A 24,697-nucleotide genomic window follows, 5' to 3' on the forward strand; every position below is an offset into this window, starting at 1 on the left:
GCTTAATGTGGTAGAAGAAATAAATAGAAACTAATAAAATTAAATGCAATGAAAGACACCAGGATAGAATATAACAGAGCTGTAATTCTACGTACCTGATTCTCATTCAACAACGTTCAAAGATTTATTTTTTGATATTTTAATTAATCTATCCTCGCTAACACATATTACTAGATTACATATCTTCCAAAATTATAAGGCGCTGCAGGTTCACACGTTTTGGCAATGTGTAACAGTGAAATCTTAGTTCCTTGATAAGTTGCACTCCTTCCTGGTTTTTCTCTTCCAGCTTTTATGATGTTGTGTTAGACTTACTTTGTCTTGAAAACTGGTAAGATTTATTTTCAGTAAACATGTACTTACATTGGCAAAAATGTTATACGATCATAACTGCACAATTTGTAAATATTTCTTGCACTCAAAAATGAGTAAGTTGCATGTTAATAAAATCATTTGTTGAAAAAGGTCCCAGGCACTGTATAATGCATGTGGGCCTAACACAAAGCTATTTTTAACGAGTTTTACTTTTTTTTAAATTTAAGAATTTCAGTTATTCTCCAGATAAATATCCAGTTTTTCTATAAGAAATTCTTGTGTTCCAGATTGGGCCAGGTTCCCATGCGAATGCCTCAGCAACAGCAGCAGCAGCGACAGCCTATTCTGATGGGGATGCAACCACAAGGGAGCGGCCCTGGTAAGAGTAACATATGTTATTCTCTTTTTAAGCTTGCATAAAGTCAGATTTTTTTTTTTTTTTTTTTTTTTTTTTTTTTCCATAAACCTCAACTTCTCTGGAAAATTATCTGGGACATGGTTGCATATTTTGAGGTGTGTGTCAGTTTTGTCCACTATACTGTTGTAGACTTCAAGACAATCTGGCGATCTGGTTGGATTTACTTCTTTCATGGGTAGATGTGTGCTTCTGGTTGATCTTTGGCAAGAATTGTAATTGCAGACTGGTTGCTGCTTAAAGCTGGACCCCAGACAGATCATCTTCATTCTGATTGGATTGGGTCACCAGTCTCTAAATTTATTTTAGCAGTTCAGGTGGCTTCAGCATCAAAATATTTCATTGGCTGATTTTGGTGGCGGTGTTTCTTGAATTTCCTTTGTTGTTGATTCTGCCCTTCATAGTCCTTTCATTCATCTCTACAGTTCTATGCAAGAAGGAATGTGACACATAATCCAGGGATGCATAAATGAGCTAAGTGGATAGATTTAGCAGTTGGAGGAATTAGGACAAGAATTGTCTGTCTGTCTGTCTGTCTGTCTGTCTGTCTGTCTGTCTGTCTGTCTGTCTGTCCACCATGTGAGGGTACAGATGATGATGATGAAGTTCCAAGTTTTATGAAGCACAGAGTGACATCATAGTCAGGGTCAACAGCAAGAACAGAATAGTGGTAGTGTGAGAATCTATATATATAAAATAAGAGTTTTGTCTGTACATTGCTCAGAATTTGAAAAGAATGGTATTTCTGTATCGATCATGTCCGCAGTAACAAGAAAATGCAGTTTTTACTTTTCCGTAATTTCTGTCTGTCTGTACGTACATGCATCACGAGAAAACGGCGGAAGAGAATTTAATAAAAATTGGTATGTGGGGTCGGGGGGGTGACCCGCTACAATCTAGGCTATAAATTATTTTATTCACGCTGAGTGAAATGGTAGTTTAGGGGAAGGCCTAAAATTCAATTCTCAAATATTTATATTATTAGTGGTCATATCGAGAAATACTACATAACTAAAGTTATATAGAATTAAATTTCTGATCATTTACGTCTTATGAATTTTTAACGTACCGGCTATGATAACACAGATATTCATGAATTTGGATTTTTGTTGCTAAGTCCATATCAACGCCGAGCCCCAACAAAATGGGTAAACAGAATTTAATGAAAATCGGTATATAGAGTCGGGGAATAAGAAACTACAGTTTAAGCTATAAACAATGTTATTCACCCTGGGTGAAATGGTAGTTTAGGGGAAGGCACCTAAAATGTAATTTTTAAATACCTATGTTCTTGGTCAGACAGTCTAGCTCGAGCGGTCGAGGAGAGAGGTTGCGTAGTGAAGTGCGTGCTGTAAACATGGTCGGCATTGAACAGTACCGGGCCGCTATTGGGAAATGGCAGGCAAGGCAGAAGGAGAAGACCAGAAATGGATTGGTGATAAGTACGGACGGATTAAAAATTAGTGAAGCGGTGCTGGTAGTGACAGTGATAGCGGTGCTACTGGTTATTGGGGGGGTGGAAGTGAACCCAGGCCCAAATACCAGTGGAAAATATAGTACGGAGGATTTGGCCGCACTCAGGGTGGTTGTAAGTGAAGTTATGCAGGAAAAGTGTCAATAGGAGAAGGTGCAGGAAATTAAGGACATGATGGAGGAGCAGAGAAAGGAGATAGGGAACATGAAGAAATGGCTTGAAACGAAGACTGAGGAATCGAGCAGGAGAGTGGACAATAATGAGAAAGAAATCGAGTTATTGAGAGGGGAAGTGAAACATCTGAAAGAGGAGGTGATGAAGATGAAGAAAGAAGCGGAGGGGTACAGGCAGGAGAGATTGAAGAAAGCCATATTTATATATGGAGTTGAGGAAGGGGCGAGAGAGAGCAAGATTGAACTGATATCTAAGGTGGTGGAAGTTATACGTGATACAATGAAGATAAACTTTAGTGAGATAGACATAGACGATGTAGAGAGAGTTGGTAAAACCAAAGGTCGGAGGCCAATTAGGCTTAAATTGTGCTCAACCTTAATGGCAGAAATTGTGTTAGGTAACAGTAAGAATTTACAGGGACTGAAAATAGGGGTGAAAGGAGACATGGGAAGAGAAGGAAGTGAAAATATGAGGATCTTGAATAGGCACTTATGGAGAGCGAGGAACCAGGGGCTAAAGGCCCGAATAAGAGGACTGAGGTTGGAGGTGACAAACGGGCGATGGGTTAGAGTGCATTCAGTGGCGAAGCTAAAGGAGATGGACGCAAACGAGAGCGCTGAGGGCGGCGAGTTGACAAGGCAAGATGAGAAGAAGAAGGAAGAAAAGGGGAGGAGGAGAGACGTGGAAAGGGAGGAGATCATCTCAGAAGAGAACGGGCAGTGCAGTCCGGATACAGAAGATCAAGATAGTGAAGTGGTCAGCGAGAGAGAACAGCAAGAAACCGTGAGAGCAGAGTGTAGTGTTTTAGTGAGCAAGAAAGGACAAGGGAAGACGAATCAACAGGAAGGTAAAGCAATTTTGAGTAAGAAAAGAAGTATCAGTCTGAAGGATATATGGGGAAAAGGTCGGAATGGCAAGGAGGATAGGGAGGAGGGGGAAGGGAATAGATCGGTTAAAAGAGATGGGAGGGAGACAAGAGATGAGAGGGCGATAACGGCTGATAGGTCGATAATGACTAGGAGCAAGAACAGAGGGGGAGATACAGAAGGGAGTGAGGGAAAGTTATAACTATATTGGAAAATAGGATGTGTAAATATAGAGGGATTAATGAACAAATTAGGAAATAAGAAAGTGCGGGAAGAAATTGAAAGTTTCGATGTGGTGGCACTACTGGAGACGTGGCTGGAAATAGGGAAGGAGATTACATGGAAGGGGTTTGTGATAAAATATAAATATAGAAGAAAAGAGAGGACTAGAGGCCGCGCACCAGCAGGGATGATAGTTCTAATTAGAGAAGAAATTAGTGAAATGGTGGAGGATATACAGACCGATATGAAAGAAACCATATGGATGAGATTGAATATGGGAGGGGTTGAGGGAAGGAGGGGAAAAATAAATCTAGCCTTTGTTTACTGCCATCCTAGTAATTCAGCATATACAAATAAATATTTTTTTGAAGAGTTACTGGTAGATATTGGTAGGATAAGAGGAATGTTTCCAGGGGAAGAAGACATGTTGGAACGCGAGAATAGGGGAACAGAGCCCAGTATATAGTAGGGAGGATGGAATGTGTATGCGGAAAAGTAGAAGGAGTGAGGACAAAATTATAAATAGTTATGGAGAGAAGCTCCTGGAGATGTGTGCGGTGGGAAATTTATATATTCTGAATGGGTGGATAGAGGGGGACGGGATGGGGAAATTGACATATGTTACTGAGAAGGGTGGTAGTGTGATAGATATGGTTTTGAGCTCGGAGGGGATGATTGAGGATATTGTAAGAATGGAAATAGGAGACTGGATTGAATCACACCATTTCCCGGTGGGGGTTATGTTGAAAAGGGGGGAAGAGAAGTGCACAAGGAAGCTGGATGGGACGAGTGATAAACGGGGGAGTGGATATAATGAGTATAAATGGTCAGAGAAAGTGGGCCGAGATTGGAATAGAGTAGTAAAAGAGGAGTTACAATTCCGGAAATATGGGTGGGAAGGGGCCTTAGAAGAGAATAATACTGATAAAGCCTTAGAGTTGCTGCTACATCCAATAAAGATAATAGCGCAGAAGACGAGATCTAGTAAGAGAAATAAGAAGGAGGGAGAAGAATGGTTCAATAGAGAGTGTGAAGGAATGCGGAGGGAGGTGATGATTGCGTTAGAAGATTATAGAAGGAAAGGTGGGGACCAAGAAGGGAGATTTTTTGTAAATTGAGGAAAGAGTATAAAAAGAAAATTGGCGAGACAAGAAAGGCGTGGCTAGAGGAACAAATTGAAGCCATAAATAAGGATTGCAAGACAAATAATTTTGAGAGAGTTTGGGACAAGATTAATAAAATTATTAAGGGTGGAAGGAATAAAGAGAAAACGAGTATTGAGGAAGAGCAATGGATGAGGCACATTGATGAATTACTAGGGGGAAAGGGGGAAGAAGGATGGAGAGGGACGGGGAAAGAGGTAATTTGGAGGAATAGGAGAGTGGCAATATATGATCTGGATAAAGAAATCTCAAGGGAGGAAATCCAGGGAGTGATAAGCAGAGTTAGAGCCAAGTCGGCCGGGGGATGTAATGGTATAAATAACAAGTTTTGGAAAGAAATTGGCAAAAATGAGATAATGATAGAGGGCATAGTTAAACTATTCAATAAGATATTTGAGGGAGGGAAGTTCCCGAAGGAATGGGAAACAGGAATTATATGCCCAATATACAAAGGGAAGGGTAGTAGGAGTAGTGTGAACAATTACAGGGGCATATCTCTGCTGGATTCCTTAAGTAAAATATACACTGGAGTGCTAGCGAATAGGATAAGTAGATGGGCGGAAGAAAATTAAATATTGACAGATTATCAAGGAGGATTTAGGAAAAAGAAAAGAACGGTGGACAACATTATGATAGTAAAGACTATTCTAGAAAAGTATAAAAGTATGGCTAGAAGTACGGTTTACGTAGCAGCAATAGATTTTGAGAAAGCTTTTGACAAGGTGAATAGAGAGGCCCTATTAGAGAAATTAGGCAGGTTAGGGATTTCAGAAAAGATGTTGAGGGCAGTGGAAGGAATATATAGGGTGGTTAGGTTTTGTGTTAAATTGGGAGAAGAGAGACTGAGTAGACCCTTAGAGTCCAGGGTGGGTTTAAAGCAAGGGTGTAAATTATCGCCAATACTGTTTATTTTATTTATCAACGATATTTTAGAGGGATTTGGGGCTGAAAATTGGGCTGTGCCGGTAATTAATGGTTTAGAGGTACCAGGACTGATATTTGCGGATGATGTATTATTGATGACGCTAACTTCAGGGGGGATGAATAGAGCGTTAAATGCAGTGACGCTATTTGCGAGTAAATGGGGATTGAGAATTAATGGAAATAAGTCTAAATTATTAGTAGTCCAGGTAGACAAAAGAAGAAAGATAGAAGGTAATTGGGTAATACAGGGAGAAAGTTTGGAACAGGTAAGGAAGTTGGAATATCTAGGAGTTATTTTTAATGACAAAGGAACGTGGAATGACCAGATCAGAAGGGCGAAAAACAGGGGATTGGCAGCCCTACCCTCAGTCAGAAACATGCTAACCAAATATCCGGGTATCAGTTATAAAACCCTGAGGCTAGTGTTAAGGTCGGTAATTTTTGGGAGGGTATTGTACGGCGCAGAAGTTTGGGGGCTGGATGAGAAAAGAGAGGAACTAAGAAGGATTGTTAGTAGTTTTGCTAAGTTAGTAATGGGCTTACCGAGGTGCACAGCAAATGCAGGGGCGGAACTAATGTGTGGGGAGGATTTGGAATCAGAGGGGGTAAAAAGAATAATGAGATACTGGATGAATTTAAAAAGACAGGAAGGTGGGAAGATAGTCCAGGCAGCGTATGAACTGCAATGTAAGAGCATGTATAGAGGGGGCTGGCTAGAAAAAATAAAGGGATATGTGGAGAGGATAGGATTAGGACACCTGTGGGGGGAGGTATGGTCGAAGACAGAAGTTAGAGGAATGAAGATATTGGAAAGGAGGATTAGAGATATACATATGCAGAAATTATTAGGGGAAAGCTGGATGCAGGGGAGGGATAAGACAAGATGTATACTTTGTGGAGCAGGGAATGATGAATTTCATTTGCTAAGAGATTGCGAGGAAACAAGGGAGATAAGACATGGATTATTGAGTGAAGAGCATCGGAAAATATTGGGAAGGGGGGATGAGAAAGCAATCTTGAGATGGATTATTAAGCAGTGGGAAAAAGGGGGTGAATTGAACAGATATTTATGCGCGGCAAAAAAGGCCTGCGAGAGTAAAATGAAGGAGGCTGAGTTAGAGGTTGGACAAGGGAGTAGGGGGGTGGAATAGTTTTGTATGTATATGGGAAGAGTGGGTATAAAAGGGAAGGGGATAGTATGATAAGATTCAAATGAGCTAGGGAAGATAGGAGTTGTGTACTTAGTTGAGTATGAGGAGTTGGGTAATGATATGGGATTACATGAAGGCAAGGTCTTTCTGTTTGTGTTAGAGTTGGTGGGAATGCAAGTGTTGAAATGCTGAGTGGTGTTGTTTGCAGTATTGATTAGATGTAGGTCAGTAACAATAAAGTGACGAAAGCGCAGAACGAAATAAGGACACTTGATGAGTGCTTGAATATTGAATAAGAGACTGCTACAGCAAACGACTGTTACGAATAATACTCTTATACATAGATTATTATTATTACTATTATTATTACTTTCATTATTACTATTACTATGATTCTCTTTTTTTAGTTTTACTCTCTTGATTCTGGGGTGTTAATTCTACGGAATGAGGGGCATGGCACGAGGCTCTGAGGATGACTGCTGTGGTGGCTCTACTTTAAGGGTTTCACGTTTCCGGAGTGTCCAAACGAGCCTTATGACATGCCCAGGGGATACGATAATTTTCTCTTCTATTTCTTTTTTTGGTGATCTGAGTGGTTTATTATTATTATTATTATTATTATTATTATTGCAGTAGTTAGTAAATTTGTATTCTCTATTGTTTATTTTTCCTTTTCTCTGTATGCGAAATCGCCTGTTATGTTCAATAAATGTTCAATGTTCAATGTACCTATGTTCTTGGTCCTATGGAAAAGTACTACATAACAAAAGTTATAGAAAATATAATGTCCGGTCATGTATGTTTTATTCAGTTTTACCGTACTGTCTATGATAAGAGTGGTATTTCAGAACCGGAAGACAATTAATAATGTGAAGGCCTACAATATCAAAAGCGCGTAACATAGATCAACAATAACATTACACTGACCGTTGTTTGTTTTAATGTTCTTTGTCTCTCATGCTTACATTCAACTCCAATTGATGGCATTACTGCTGCGTGCCGAGTATAACAGCCTAACTGAATATTGGCGGGAAATAGCTTAGGAGTTAGATAACTTTCTTCTTTAGCATGCCAATCCTCTGGTTCATAGAAATTCTGATACTGCTGGTACATAACACACTGGTTCATCATAGTATGCCAGCTATTCGATACCTACTCTGACGCGCTGTTCTGAATGAGCAGCGTGCGCAGTTAAGTCAGAGTCTCAGTTAGTAGTAGTATGAACTGGTCTGGAATTACAATTTAGCCCTATTCCAAATTATAGTACCATAATTCACTAAATAACTCAGAAATTCAACCCTGAAAAGAGCCGTTTCTTAGGAAAATCTTCTTCCTCTTCACTTTCATTAAATCTACATTAATTTTATTCAAAATTAGCAGCGAAGATGTGGTTTCTTCTCTGGCTTGGCTTCCACGTCAGATAGTTCTTTCCCCCGCCAGTGTAGTGAATTGAGATTTTTTGACTCATCGGGTACTCCCAGGAAACAGATAAGTAAACGGGCATAGTTTTTGCCCTGGGACTATCCACTATTTGAACCCCCCCCCCGAAAAAAGGACGAAGATTGTTCATGGATCACGGATGTCTGCGTCTTGGTCATTCCAGCTCTGTAGGTTTGGACTGTTAGTTCGGCAGCATAGTACTGTTCGTTAAAAGTGAGAAAATATGTGGTTTTTCATTTGATCGAGTATTTCATATGAAGACATTGCTTTTAATTGCGCCATTCCTACTGACGTCATTGTATGGCCCATGTTCATTTCAGTTGGGAAAACCACTAAGAGAGTTTTTCTGAGAATCTATAAAGGCAGGCTGAGAGTGTCTGCCATTACAATGAAAACTCTCCAACCTGATTGTGACTGACGGTAGGCAAGCTGGCCTAACATTATAATGAACATTCTCTAACCCAGTCTTCATATGAGAAAAGACGTTGGTGACTTGCCCGTCATGCTTGTAGGGCAACTTTGAGAGCTATGCAACTTAATACAATCTTGCTCATAACGTTTACAGTACCTAACCTAGAATTCTGTATAAAATTTAGAATTCCATAGCAAAGCACGGGTACATCAGCTAGTTGAAAATATAACTGTAGAAGGTGAGAAAGTACGAAAGCATCAGGGTTGAGGAGCATTACTTCTATTATGGAATTAGCAGTTGCAAATCCATTCTGCAAGCGCTTTCCCTCATGCAGTGGGATTGTGGGTAATCATCTCCCATGGCCAAGTTAGCATGCCTTGCTCGTATACTGTACATCGATTTCCCCAGAAATTTTCATTAGCCGAGTGGCAGGGCTGGGATTTCTACTTAAAAAATGAATATGATAAAATCTCAATTTAACACACTCAGGGCATTAACAGTAATATCAGACAAGTAAACATTTACTGCAAAATTGAACTATTTTAGTGTTATTATTACGAACAAGACATAAGAGTATTTTGAACTAGTGCTCATTGTGATTCTCAGTTAAATGCGGAACAATTATGAAGTTTCTAACTTTAAATAAATCTAGTATTGTAATATTATCCTATACGATTGTTATCAAGACCAGAACAGATGTCATGGGAGGTCTTGGAATTGCCTATTGCTGTCTTGGTCCTAATATATGACTGAGAATTTTACGTTTTTGTGTTAAAACGTCATACAAACCATAGTAGTTTTATTTGTGCATGTTACATTTAAAATGTTTGTACCATTTGCCATTCGTACTGACTTGTGCAGCTAGTGCGCTTTCCATCTTAGCTCAGTTCACGAATAACCGTAATTTCTGAAGTTTTGATTTTTTTCTTTTCAATTTGATTGTGATTAGTGTCGGACAGAATTGAATATAATGTATTTGAGAAATTTTGTGAATCGACACATTCAAAACCACATTCTCAAGTTTAGCATAACCTTAAGTCGATGTAGGCCTAATTTATGCGGTATAAGATTTCCAGAAACTGACTACGAACCAAATTACAATGGAAGATTAACAAAAGAAGGGAATTCGCCATCATGTTGGGCGCTTTTGTATCTAATATGCTTTATTTTATTAGATTGGTGGATTAAAAACTACTTGTTAGATTGTTGTTTGGCTTGGCGTTGTTAGATTTATAATACCAATATAAATGGTCCATTATTGGACATTATAAATTTTCCAGTTAACTTAGGTTGCCAGCGTTTTGGCCCCAGTGTGCTAAGTTGGGCTCATCAGTTGGTAAATAGCACACCTACCAAGACATATGGCTAGTGCATACCGTGGAGATTTTTCGAAGAGTTTGGCCGATCAAAGTTGCTGAACTGGAAGAAGTACTGACTTGTACAGTGAGTGCGCTTTCCATCTGAGCTCAAGGTTACGAGTAACCATAACTTCTGAAGTTTTGATTTTTTCTTTTCAATTTGATTGTGGTTAGTGACGGACAGAATTGAATATAATGCATTTGAGAAATTTTGAGAATCAATACATTCAAAATCAAAAGTACGTTTTAAATGTAACGTGCACAAATAAAATGACTATGGTTTGTATGACATTTTAACACAAAAATGTAAAATTCCCAGTCTTATATTAGGACCAAGACAGTAAGAGGCAATTCCAAGACCTCCCATGACATCTGTTCTGCTCTCGATAACATAATCGTATAAGATAATATTACAATAGAGTAGAAGTCCGCTATAGCGAGTACGGCATATAACGAGAACTCCGCTATAGCGACGATTGTTTTCTGTCCCTTCAAAATTCCTATATTAAACTGTTATCGTCCTTCGGTTACAGCAAGAGTCCTATCACTGACGCATCCGTTATTAGTAGTGATTAAGCGCGCACGATTTTTTCCATTATCGATATTTATGCACCCCAGTGATGATATTGCATGCGATCGATTACCTTCGGCATCGTTTCCTCGCTGTGTGCACTAGCGAGTTCTCGTCGACATTCGAAGGCAATTATTACAAGTTGTCCATTTCATGACCGTATCGATGTTTAATCAAGAAGTATAAATAACCACCTAATCGATACTTTATTAATGTCCTGTAAGTTTTAATTTTATTCAATTTTGCTTGAGGCATTAATAAAGTATCGATTAGGTGGTTATTTATACTTACTTCTTGATTCGAAGGCAATGTCGGAGTGGATTAGTAATACCCGGCGACTGCTGTTCCGTAAAGAAAATTTGAAATGAAAGAGAACATATTTTCATAATAAATGCCTAAATGTGCCCGATAATGGTTGTTAACTCGTTAAAAATTAAGGCCGACTAAACGACCGCTTAATTTTGAGGCTAAATACTGCAATTAAGTAAGAATGGGATACACCTCAAGATATGGCAGAGTGCTTAACTGATTTCAATGTTAGTTTATATTTTCTCGTGTCTGGTTAAATTACGGAAAGGCTATTATGAAAATTTATAGCAAGAAGGTTATCATTTAAATTGAAATAATAAATAAGGTAGTTCAACCTATTCAATACAAATAAATACGAAATGTACTGTTACATTCCTATTTAATTATAAGTGGAATCGGTACCGGTTTTGACACCAATCCGGGTCATCATCAGCCAAATAAAATGCAAAAAGCAATGCATAGGTAAGAAAGAAAGAAAATAAAAGATCAAGTCCCCACAAAAAACCGTTGAAAAGGCAATGTAAAACAACGGGGATAGGCACTGTAAAATTCAGAAGAAGTAGAAGGTAAGTCACTTAAAAGAAGCAAAGCGCAATCTTCTGAGCAGCAGCATAGCACACGTAAAGTTCAACATCGTCTCATAATGTTTACGAGAAGCGGAGAACAGAAGAGTCAGCTTGCATGCACTATTAGGCCAGTGGTTCCCAACCTGGGGGCAATCACCCCCAAGTGGGAGATTTGGGTTATCATGGGGCAATAAATAACTGGGGAGTGATTTGGGGGCGATGAGTATTCAAAGGAGGAAAAATTAAAATAGTACTGTACAGTAGAAGTTGCCGGGTAGCACGAGTCACAGGCTATTCTCAGCCGGCCAGTTCACTGCACTCACCCCTCTCCACAGTCCCCACCTGTCATTGTTCAGCGCGGCCTACTGGTGACTCAACCCCCTCCTGTCATCGCAATACACTTGCCATTGACCTACCTTCGTCTTCAGTCTCAACTAGCCTTTGTGTGACTCACCATCGGTTTTTGTGCGTGTCTTTTCTGTTTTTGTGCGTTTGTTTTGAAGTGTAGAAGTTCATGCACAATGGATTCAAAAAAGAAGTGTCGTCAGTACTCAGCAGAGTATTTAAAATTCAGTTTTATCGCGTCACCGCAAAATGTGCAGTTTCCACATTTATCAAGACTACACAATGATAAAGTGAGTAAAGAACTTAGTTATTTTCAACACCTCAAAGCTAAAGATAATAAATGGCCTAATGTGAGTAAATTATTTAAAAAACGAGCAACCGATCTTAACAAAGGTCTTCTTGTGTCTTAATAGGTGTCTTTATTGATCACTAAATGTGGTAAACCTCACACAATTGGTGAAACTCTTGTTTCACCGACTACCAAAAATATACAAATGCAAAGAGGAGAACTCCACCTAATCAATACTTGTTTATTATTATTATTAAAAATACAGGACCGGTTTCAACTCTTTTAACGTGTCATCCTCAGCTGGACATACATATACATTTAACACATCGTACAATTGCAAACATTACCATATTTAGAAAGGAATATCATGTGATGGTAACATGTCAGGTTGTACTCATGAGTAGGGCATTCGTCAAATGGCGCATCTGAGAAAAGTGGATGTTCCTAAACTTAAAAGTAACTTATAATTATACATAAAATAAAAACAACATATGCATAAAACACTTTCATGCTTGTGAAATTTTCGAGTTCCTTGCACTATTTCTTAATTCTTCAGTTTGAGTGCTATCATTAAGTCTGGTTGTCCACAACTGTGCATTATATTTAAAAACTCAACGGCTTGAATTGTAATATGAGTTACTTTTAAAATACCAATATCTAATTTTTACAATATTTTGTCACATATGTTCACAAAGGATAAGAAACACTTTGCAAAATATAGACGTAGTGTGGATTCAGTTGAGGCTTGGATGGAAGTGTAGAAATTGCAGCTTGAACAAAAGGAAATTACCGAGGAAATGTTATTCGCTAGAACTTTGATCACTGATACGAAGGGATCGTCAATTTTTGAAATGGTGAAAGATTATTTTGAGGAAAAAGAGATTCTCCTAACAAACGTGAGTGCTTGCGCAACAGACACTGCTCCTGCGATGTCAGGTAGTCATGCTGGGTTTCTAGCCCACGTTAAGAAAGTAGTGCCAGAGGTCATCACTATTCACTGTGTCATTCATCGTCAACACTTCGCTGCAAAAAAAAAAATAGTGATGTCCTGCGTGAAACCCTACAACTGGTTATTACTGGTGTCAACAATATCAAAGCTAATTCTCTCAATGACCATCTGTTCCGACAAGTTTGCCATGAAAATGACGAGGAATTTGAACGCTTGCTTCTACATACGACCGTGATTTGGCTTTCCAAAGCAAACTGTTTGCGCCGTTTCTTCGAATTATTTCACACGGTTACTGAGTTTCTCGACAGGTCTGATCCTGTTTTTAAGTGAGAATTTGAAGCAACGCAAGTTTGAACTTGCGTACTTTACAGATATTTTTGAAAAAATGAACGAAGGCTTCAAGGAAACAAGATGAACCTTATCAAGCCAAATGAATTATTTCGTCATTCATCACCAAGTTTGATATTCACAAGGTAAATATTGGCCGTAAAGAGCTGATTCAGTTTCCGACCCTTAAAGGGTGTTCAGTGTCAGATAACGAGACTCCTGAACTCCCAGAAGACAATATCCTAATTTTTACTGATCACCTTGACTAGTTACAAACTGACATGGAATCAAGATTTGAAGATTTGGCCAAGTTTCCAATTCCGGATTGGATTCTAGTTCTCGTTTGAAGCTCTGGATAAGCTTGATAACTCTTTGCAGACAGCGTTTCTGGATCTGAAGTATGACTTTGTGGGGAACATTATTTTCAAGCAGAGCAGTTATGAGTTAGCCTGACTGAAGCTTATGGTCAATTATCCACAACTGTGGGGAAAACCTGAACCACTTCTCTTCTCGTTCCCGTCAACATATTTAGTTGAGAAAGGATTTAGTTCTGTTGTCCAGCTCCTCACAAAACAAAGAAATAAGTTGGACAACACCTCAAAGGAGACTTGCGCCTTAACTTGACGAACATAAAGCTGGATATTCAAGCTGTAACTGAAATCCACCAACCACAAGGCAGCCATGGAAAAGGTAAAATAAAACGATAACAAAGTTCTCAAACTTCATTAATTTTTTCAAATTTTAACTGTCACCCTTTTCAATTTTTCCAGATTCCAATTTTAAAATGAAAACATGTACTCCTGTTTTTTAAATGTACGTCAATGATCTTAATTTATTATTTCAGTTCTATGTTCGTAAAAATCTCTGTAAAAATGTACATTTAAATTTTTTCTGTTTTGTTTAAGAGTGACTGGTTAAAACACGTTTGGTTGTTTTTATATTACATTACATTATAGACTGTTATGCCTTTCAGCGTTCAGTCTGCAAGCCTCTGTGAATTTACTAAACGTCGCCACAATCCTCGATTTGCAACTAGTGTTGTGGCCTCATTTAGTTCTATACCTCTTATCTTTAAATCGTTAGAAACCGAGCCTAACCATCGTCGTCTTGGTCTACCTCTACTTCTCTTACCCTCCATAGCAGAGTCCATTATTCTCCTAGGTAACCTATCCTCCTCCATTCGCCTCACATGACCCCACCACCGAAGCCGGTTTATGCGTACAGCTTCATCCATCGAGTTCATTCCTAAATGAGCCTTTATCTCCTCATTCCGAGTACCCTCCTGCCATTGTTCCCACCTGTTTGTACCAGCAATCATTCTTGCTACTTTCATGTCTGTTACTTCTAACTTATGAATAAGATATCCTGAGTCCACCCAGCTTTCGCTCCCGTAAAGCAAAGTTGGTCTGAAAACAGACCGATGTAAAGATAGTTTCGTCTGGGAGCTGACTTCCTTCTTACAGAATACAGTCGATCACAGCTGCGAGCTCACTGCATTAGCTTTACGGCACCTTGATTCAATCTCACTTACTATATTACCATCCTGGGAGAACACACAACCTACATACTTGAAATTATCGACCTGTTCTAGCTTTGTATCACCAATCTGACATTCAATTCTGTTGAATTTCTTACCTACTGACATCAATTTAGTCTTCGAGAGGCTAATTTTCATACCATCCTCATTGCACCTATTTTCAAGTTCCACGATATTAGACTGTAGGCTTTCGGCACAATCTGCCATTAAGACGAAGTCGTCAGCATAGGCCAGACTGCTTACTACATTTCCACCTAATTGAATCCCTCCCTGCCATTTTATACCTTTCAGCAGATGATCCATGTAAACTACAAACAGCAAAGGTGAAAGATTACAGCCTTGTTTAAACCCTGTAAGTACCCTGAACCAAGAACTCATTCTGCCATCAATTCTCACTGAAGCCCAATTGTCTACATAAATGCCTTTGATTGCTTTTAATAATCTGCCTTTAATTCCATATATACGCTAATAAAATTGTTTAAAATAATAAACTGCTTTATTATTTACACTTTACTTCAAATTAAAATTAGGCATACAATGAAAATGAAAAGGGGCGATAGGTGTTAGTCAACCTCCAGAAGGGGGAGATGGGCCACAAAAGGTTGGGAACCACTGACCTAGACTGTGATGCAGTATATGTGATGAAATCCAAGAATTAACAATCTTCCTATTTTTTATTTCTAAAAGTTGGCAGGTGTTGTAACAGTGGGTGTATTTTATCATGTGACATGTTACAAATGAAGGCACAGGAGGTAGCGCATAAACACAACATTCTCATAATAGTTTAAGGCGAGTCGTGAGTGGGTTACGAGGTTTATGTGACGAAACAATCTGTTGGTGCGAAGGAAAGCAGCATTACGTCAAAGGTTGCCTGCTGATTACATGGACAAGATTGTGAATTTTCACTAATTTGTCCTATGTTTATGCCAGAAAATTCCGTTCTTAATTGCTCAAATCTGTAATGCTGATCAGGTTCCAGTCTTTTTCGAAATGCCTCGCAGCAGCACTATTGCGCTAAAAGGATTGCAGAGTAATAAGGGAAGGAGATTTTCAGGATGAGTAAATTAGAAAGCACATGCTTATGAAAACTTGAAATGTGTTTTGCAATTTGCTAGTACGCAAACTATAGTACCAAACATTGATACAATACTATCTAAACGAGCCCAAAGGTCCCGTGAAGGAGGAGTACACCAGTGATATGTTTTAGTTTGCGTGTTTAATTTGTTGTCATAGTCATAAATGCCATAAAAATATTGAAATGTATGTTAATGAGAGTGCAAAGAATATGTACAAATCACTTAAATTATATTCTCTTTCGGTAAATGTACATGTCCAAAAGCTTCAGTTAATCATGAAAATATATTTATTCAGGAAATATTACACACTGTTGTTTATTTCCTTTGTCAATGAATAATTTTCTTATCTTGTTATACTCATCTCACATGATCCATGCTCCAAATTATTATTATTATAAAAGCTGTTGTTCATATGGTAACATTTCCAAGCGGCAAGTACAATACGACCACGTTATGCAACCCGCCTGTCTGCTGCTCTCTTGTCACTTGACAGAAAGCCGTCCTGAGCGGGGCCAGTAACATCGGCTCCCTAAAGCAACTACGTGATGACGTCTGATTTAAGCAACAAAAAGAAGAAAAAAGAACAAAAACTTGAAGATCTTAAATTTATATATGTATTCTCATTCATTTCAACAAAATTTTATATAATGATCATTTTTGTAATATTTCATTAGTTTCTTTATTCATTGATATGGTGAATTATGACACAATACGTCTTTAAATTGTAAAAAAACAAAAGATAGTGTTATATTGTTTTATTTTTTGAACTGACATCAGTGATGAAGGGAATGGATGATTTTCCCGAAACATGTATGGTAAAATAAATATTTTTCTATCCAACTTTTCTTGCTATGTTATCAAGTTCTTCTATTTGCAATTTAGCTTCTTCCATATCATTAGCAAGTAGTGCAAGATCATCAGTGAATTGACAAGGCGGACTCAAGTAAAACTATTTTAAATAGTTCTGTAATAGATGCAGACAAGTCAATACAGGATCAAACAACCATATTAACCTATTATGGTTGAGTTAATTAACATACTTGTCTTACTCGCTCAAAGTACCCAAGTATAAGTCGAGGTAGATCACATTCAGGGACGTTAAACATATAAACTTAAGATCATCTGAGAGTTGTCCGACTCGTTGGCTGAATGGTCAGCGTACTGGCCTTCGGTTCAGAGGGTCCCGGGTTCGATTCCCGGCCGGGTCGGGGAATTTAATCTTCATTGGTTAATTCCAATGGCCCGGGGGCTGGGTGTTTGTGTTGTCCCCAACATTCCTGCAACTCACACACCACATATAACACCATCCTCCACCACAATAACACGCAGTTACCTACACATGGCAGATGCCGCCCACCCTCATCGGAGGGTCTGCCTTACAACGGCTGCACTCGGCTAGAAATAGCCACACGAAATTAAATTTAAATCTGAGAGTTGATGCCTTGAATAGTCCTTGGGATAACGTAAAAAATATAAACGATATCGAGAAGAAAGTTGAAACTTTTAGTTCAATTATACTTGGTCTCCTTGATAAACATGCACCTGCCGTGCGGTTAGGAGCGCGCAGCTGTGAGCTCGCATCCGGGAGACGGTGGGTTTGAACCCCACTGTCGGCAGCCCTGAAGATGGTTTTCCGTGGTTTCCCATTTTCACACCAGGCAATTGCTGGGACTGTACCTTAAATAAGGCCACGGCTGCTTCCCACTTCTAACCCTTTCCTTTTCCATCGTCGCCATAAGACCTAACTGTGTTGGTGCGGCGTAAAATAACTTGCAAAAAAAATGTTGTGGTCTTCCCAGAGACTTATATGCCCTCTCCTTTACATCCTTAACTATAACCCCTAAATACCCTCATAATCATGTGCAGATATCTGTACCCTTTATTTACAAGCATATTTATATGATTACCCCAATGAAGATCTTTCATTATATTAAGACCTAGGTACTTACAATGATCCCCAAAGGGAACTTTCATGCCATCAATGCAGTAATTAAAACTGAGAGAACTTTTCCTATTTGTGAAACTCACAACCTGACTTTTAACCCTGTTTATCATCATACCATTACCTACTGTCCATCTCACAACATTATCGAGGTCATTTTGCAGTTGCTCGCAATCTTGTAACTTATTTATTACTCTGTACAGAATAAAATCATCTGCAAAAAGCTTTATCTCTGATTTCACTTCTTTACACATAAATCATTGATATATATGTATATATATAAGAAAAAATAAAGGTCCTTGAGGAATTACCCTCTTAATTATTACAGGGACAGATAAAGCTTCACCTGCTCTAATTCTCTGAGTTCCATTTTCTAGAAACATAGAAACCCATTCAGTCACTCTTTTGTCAAGTTCAATTGCACTCATTTTGGCCAGCAGTCTCCCATGATCTACCCTATCAAATGCCTTAGATAGGTCAATCACGATAACAGTCCAATTGACCTGCTGAGTCCAGGATATCTGCTATATCTTGCTGGAATCCTACAAGTTGAGCTTCAGTGGTATAACCTTTCCTGAACCCAAATTGCCTTCTATCAAACCAGTTATTAAACATGTCTAATATAATCAGAAAGAATGATTTCCCAAAGCTTGCATGCAGTTCATGTCAAACTGACTGGCCTGTAATTTTCACCTTCATGTCTATGTCTATCACCCTTTCCTTTATACACAGGGGCTACTATAGCAACTCTCCATTCATTTGGTATAGCTCCTTCATGCAAACAATAATCAAATAATCTTCTTCTTCTTTCCTCATTATTGAAGGCTCTGGTTCAAAGTTAGATTGATTAGGAGTGTACTTATTGCAAACATTCCTGGTAGTCACATCTGCGAATATATTTTCACAGCATCTTTTCCACCTTTCAATGACGAGTTGTTTCTCTCCAATGAGGGTACCATCTTCATCTTCCACAACCCATGAAAGGGGCTTGAAGTCGCGGGTAACTTTCTTTACCTTCATAAAGAGATCACGAGGTTGACAGTGCTGCATATGCAGTTCAGTCTCTTCACAGATTTCATGAGTCTGCACTGCTTTTGAATTTTCCAAGATAGTGATGTGCATTTGTAAATATTCATCAGTTTCATAATTGTTTCTTTTTAGCTGTTTTCTTTCCCCTATTAGCCTCAAAGTTTCGGCACTTAACCATGGCTTCCTAGGAGATGAATTGTGCCCATGTATTTCCTTGCTTGCACTACTCACAGCAGTTTTCAAGTTGTTCCATACCGAATCTGCAGTGTCAGTGGGATTTCTTCCTAATGACTGTAGTTTGGGACGAATAGCCTCACTGAAGCTATATAGAGCTCTATCATCCAGTTTAATTTCCCGTACCTTTGTTGTGGTTTCAAGTTTCAGTCGCATTCTCATGATGATGAGGATATGGTCTGAACCACATTCAGCACCAGGGTAACTTCTGCTGTTTAAAACAGATGTCTTCCAACGACTTCTGATCAGGATAAAATCAATTTGATTTCGTACCCTGTCTCCAGGGGATACCCACGTATATCGGCAGCGAGGGTGATGTTGAAAGAGTGTATTGGTAACTACCATTTCCTTATCTATACAGAATTGCAGAAGACGCTCTCCTCTGTCATTTCTAGTCCCAAGCCCATATGGACCAACATGTACACTTAAGGTGGTTATCAGATGACGTGTCACCAATCTTAGCATTGAAGTCACCTTGAATGATGAGAACTTCTCTTTGAGGAATGTTATCAATAAAGCATTCTAATTGACTGTAGAATTCGCCTATCTCATTTTCAGGGGCAGCAGATGTTCGTGCATACACCTGTACAATATTTAATTTTTAAGGGGTTTAATTTATCTTGATGAAAAAAATTCTATCATTAACTGGAGAGTATCCAATGACTGCACCGCGTAACTTCTGTGGAACGACGACCGCTACACCATTCCGACTTTGATGATTATATCCATAGAAATATACTGTGTTACCATTGGTAGTGGTGAAATACCCCGCACCTTTCCAGTGTGTTTCACACAGTCCCAAGATCTTCATGCCATGTTGTGTCATTTCTCTCTCAACAGTTGATAGTTTGCCAGTCTGTAGTAAACCCCTCACATTCCAGGTTCCACATAATATCTCTCTGCGAAGCGAACATCTTTGATTCGAGGCTTCTCTCAACCCTGCCCCCTTCCCGAGATCCGATTGGCGGACTTGAAACTCCGGAACTATATTTAATTGATATGGGAATTAGGAAGATGTTTCTGAAGGCTTTCATCTGGAGGGTGGCATTGTAAGGAAGTGAAACATGGACAATAACTACCTCAGAAAGAATAGAATAGGGGCGGCTTTTCAGGTGAAGTAGGTGAAGTGCCACTTCACCACTTATTTTTACCATAATGAATTACTGAATTACTAATGAATTTATTTTTCTTACGACATTTGTTGGTTTTACGGAAAGAAAATGTTTTATTGCACGGCGTTTGGAGCACCTCATCACCTGACGAGAACCAGGGGAACTCTCCAAAGCGCCGGCTGTCGGCCACAGTACGGCGCGAGACTGAGCGAAGACGAGAGATTCCGCAGCTGCCTCTACCTCCCAAGTGCTCCCTCCTAGCGCTTGGCCTTGGCGGTTGCCATGACAACCGTGACGTCACTCGCGTACTTTCCACATTACAAGTTGTCCATTTCATGACCGTATCGATGAATATAATCAAGAAGTTAGTAAAATAACCACCTAATCGATACTTTATTATTGCCTCAGGCAAAATTGTATGAATCTAAATTAGCACTTACAGGACATGTTTCGACCACTTAGTCCTAATGTTTTTTCTTGTCAATTCTTTCTTTATACAGCTGAAGAGGACCACTAAGTGGTCGAAACATGTCCTGTAAGTGCTAATTTATATTCAGTTTTGCCTGAGACAATAATAAAGTATCAATTAGGTGGTTATTTTACTAATTTCTTGATTACTTTCCACATAGCGGAATGTGCTAGTGAAGTTGTCGGAAGAGCGGAATGTTTCGTCTTCCTTGCGTCATCCTGTGTGAAGTACGAGTACTTACACATTGTGGTTCATTCGTAGTGTTGTGCTGTTTTATTTAAATATGTATCCTATTTATGACATAGTGTGCATTTTATTATAAACACCATTTTCACATTGGAGAAACGAAGATCAGAATGAAATTCTACGTTTTGATCGCCCTACTGAATCACTGCAAATTTGTGCTACAAAAGAAGTGAAACATTCCAGTAAATCTTACAATCTTAGTTTCAAACGATCGTGGTTTAAGGAATTTCCATGGTTGTGCTCCTCTCCAGCTCTACAGAAGTTGTTTTGTTGGGCCTGCTTGCCTTTTATCAATAAAAATAACATTTGGAATAAAGAAGGATTTTCAGCCCTTTTGAACATAACACGTTCTTTACATAAGCACTCAGACTCTGCAGAACATAAAATATGGCAGCTAGATTTCAACACATTGGAAACAAACCAAAATACGATCTCTGATGTCCTGAAGGAAAATGTAAGACTGTATATTGTAATTGTACAGTTCAGTGAAAATGTACATTTAAATAGGCTTTACCTTCAGTTGGTAATTGATGCAGTGCTCTATTTAAGTAAGCAAGAAGTAGCTTTTCGTGGTCATGACGAAACATTAAATTCAATAAATCGTGGTCACGTGCTGGACCCTCTGCCAGTCACAGGTACGAGTACAAAACAACCAAAAACAACACGTAGTTCTTAAATCTTGTCCTCCTCTGTGATGTAGTGGTTAGTGTGATTAGCTGCCACCCCGGAGGCCCAGGTTCGATTCCCGGGTCTACCACGAAATTTGAAAAGTGGTACGAGGGCTGGAACGGGGTCCACTCAGCCTCGGGAGATCAACTGAGTAGAGGTGGGCTCGATTCCCACCTCAGCCATCCTGGAAGTGGTTTTCCGTGGTTTCCCACTTCTCCTCCAGGCAAATGCCGGGATGTACCTAACTTAAGGCCACAGCCGCTTCCTTCCCTCTTCCTTGTCTATCCCTTCCAATCTTCCCATCCGCCACCAAGGCCCTTGTTCAGCATAGCAGGTGAGGCCACCTGGGCGAGGTACTGGTCAAGGGTAAGCAGATAAAGAAAGAAAGAAGTTCCTAAATCTGTCGCTCAAAACCGAACGGGTAATAGCTCTTCACCATACTTTACAACCACGAGCCGCCTCTGGAATAGAAGCTTTTGAAATGTGGTGTTGCAGAAGAATGCTGAAGGTGAGATGGTTGGATTGAATCACAAATGAAGAAATTCTGAATCAAATTGGTGAGAGGAGATTGATTCATCTAGATTTGACGAGAAGAAGAGAGAGAATGATAGACACATCTTAAGATACTCAGGACTTGTTCAGTTTGTTTTTAAAGGAAGTGTAGGTGGTAAGATAGGTAGGGGTAGACCAAGGTATGAATATGGCAAGCAGATATAGGATGCGATACTTAGGTAGAAATTAAGTTAGCACAGGATAGGGTGGCATGGAGAGCTGCATCAAACCAGTCTATGGACTGTTGACTCAACAACATTGAAGATATTATTTTTGATGGACACTTTTTATGTTTTGTTTTTCTGTTTAAGTAATTAGTTTCTGAAAAGTATGAGACTAAAATTTTTATATGACTTTTCCTAATTCCAGATATCCAAATCACGATAATGCATGCGAATTGATGCTTTCGTTTTGTGCGACTGGTTAGTTCACAGTGTACCAAGAAGTCTTAGGCCAACAGACTAAAATCTTGATCAAATCTTGGATGCTATCTTGGGGTGTTCTACAAAATCTACACACAATTTATCATAAGAGTCCGGAATCTAGGGTTGACAGCAAATAAAAGCTGTACCTACTTCAGTTGTACTGGTATCCCTATACAATTACCCTGGTTCAAGAGTTAAAGCAGACCGATCGTACAGAGGGTTGCTCTGTACTGTGAATGATATGAGCGGTGTGAAATTTTAGCTCTTACGTTCATAAATCAACATGGATTTGAAGTTTTAAACAAGGCTCTCTTCACGGACAAAACATGGTTTCACTGTAAACTCTCAAAATTCACAGATTTGGTCATTGGACAACTCCAGTGCAGTAAGAGAAACACCATTACATTCACATTACATTACATTCTGTGTGTGGGTTGTCATATCACAAGCAAGTTTTGTTACCAGCACGTGGAGAGCCATTGCAGAGAAACTTCCCTGGCACACTGTATTTTATCATGGTAGCTTTTCCGATTTATTCCTTTGTACCCAATTGGTCAAGAAAATTAATAAGTGTATTGTTGCATTTAACTTGCCAATTAATTCATTTCCTTAAGCATGCTGCTTTATTGCAACTTCTACCTATTATTGTCACTTAACCAAAAACCCACCTGGTGGCCATAATCGTTATGGTCTGACTCCAGGGTTAGCCACTTTGAGTCCCATTAGTGGTAAACAGTTGGTGTCAAAATGTTGGCGAGCAGTAGGAGAGGTGGTGGTATACAATTTAGATTGTGTGCCAAAAGCTTGGGTTCACTTACAAACCTCTCCATAGCATTCATGTGAAGTGAGGGCATATAATACTGTTGATGCTGATTTGTCCAACGGATGGAGACATAAAGCCTTGGTGTTACTTAGCAGGACCAGGCTAGGTGGCTACACTGGGTTTCATCCTCTCTCTACTTCATTACTGTCATTCCACACCCAGACAGGCTTGTCGCCCATGGGCGCCGACTAGAAAGACCTGCGCCGGGTAGCTCCAGAGGCCGGACCCAATAAGTTGTTCAGTCAATCCACCATCTTAACCAAAAAATCTTTTTTAATAAAATCCATTTCGTAGAACCAAGAAAAGTGAAAATCTCAACATGTCCGGACAATGATGCACGCAGTGGTGGTCATACGTTGTTCAATTGTCTTTTAAGCTGATCCAATATGTGATTTTAAGACTACAATTTTAGTCTTTGTCCTTGAAAGAGATCCTAAAAATTTGCAGCGTACTGAATTATAACTTTTTTCCTTAATGCACTACTTCTGGAAAAAAATCTTTGGTTTATTATGCTAGAAACCAATACTGCAACACATTTTTACTCACAGTTTCTCATTATTCAATATGGTTTTTAAACATCGAACCCTACTAATGAAGATGAGAATGACTAAATACATAGGCAAAAGATTGCCAGTGTTTTTCATTCTTTTGTATCTTAGATGATTTAACAACACATAATTTTAAAGAAGGAAGAGGGATGTTAAAATTTCTTGTAGATGAGGTTACCCGCAGGGTTCTAAAAGGTAAGTGTACAACATTTTGTTTAGATTGGTGGAACAGTATGGATTTTATAAGGAACAGACGGACATTCTGCTTTATATATACAGATAGATACATAGATAGAAGATAGATGAATCAGAATATCACAAACATTGCATGTTGTCAACATTATTGAGGTTGAGACCTATCTACTTTTTTTGGACATTTGTTAAAAATAGCCAACTCAAGGTCCGAAGAAAAGAAAAACAGCGGGAGAGTTAAGAAAATAGTAACTGAGAATTGAAAGATCTTTAAATAATAGGGGTTCATTGGTAAGACACTGGGGAATAACATTTATTTGGCAAGAAGGAGTGGCGTGCTCTTGTTTATATTGCTGCTGGAAATCTTTACTTGGGAAAATGTTGATTGATTGCTTTCTATTAATTGGGAGAATTCCATTGGCATTCATGTCATTACAACAATTTTAAAAAAAGGAACGTAAATATATTGAGCTAGGGTTACGGTATAGAAGCCAACCATTGGAATTCACTTGTAGGCACTGTGAAATGCTATTAGACGTATTTATTAGGGAACAAGGAACGAGTAGAGGTGCA

The 24,697-nt window shown here is 39.0% G+C and overlaps 1 protein-coding gene across 5 annotated transcripts in view; it reads left to right on the forward strand.

The window, feature by feature from the left end:
- stau (double-stranded RNA-binding protein Staufen) overlaps positions 1–24,697 on the forward strand; it is a 252,712-nt gene that overhangs the window by 28,041 nt on the left and 199,974 nt on the right. For all 5 annotated transcript variants that reach the window (XM_067154523.2, XM_067154524.2, XM_067154527.2 and 2 more), the window contains exon 3: positions 603–694. In XM_067154523.2, coding sequence (XP_067010624.2) covers positions 603–694 — 92 coding nt within the window. The remainder of the gene's footprint in view (positions 1–602; positions 695–24,697) is intronic.

Source organism: Anabrus simplex, chromosome 10 (genome assembly GCF_040414725.1).
Source record: "Anabrus simplex isolate iqAnaSimp1 chromosome 10, ASM4041472v1, whole genome shotgun sequence".
Lineage (NCBI taxonomy): Eukaryota > Metazoa > Arthropoda > Insecta > Orthoptera > Tettigoniidae > Anabrus > Anabrus simplex.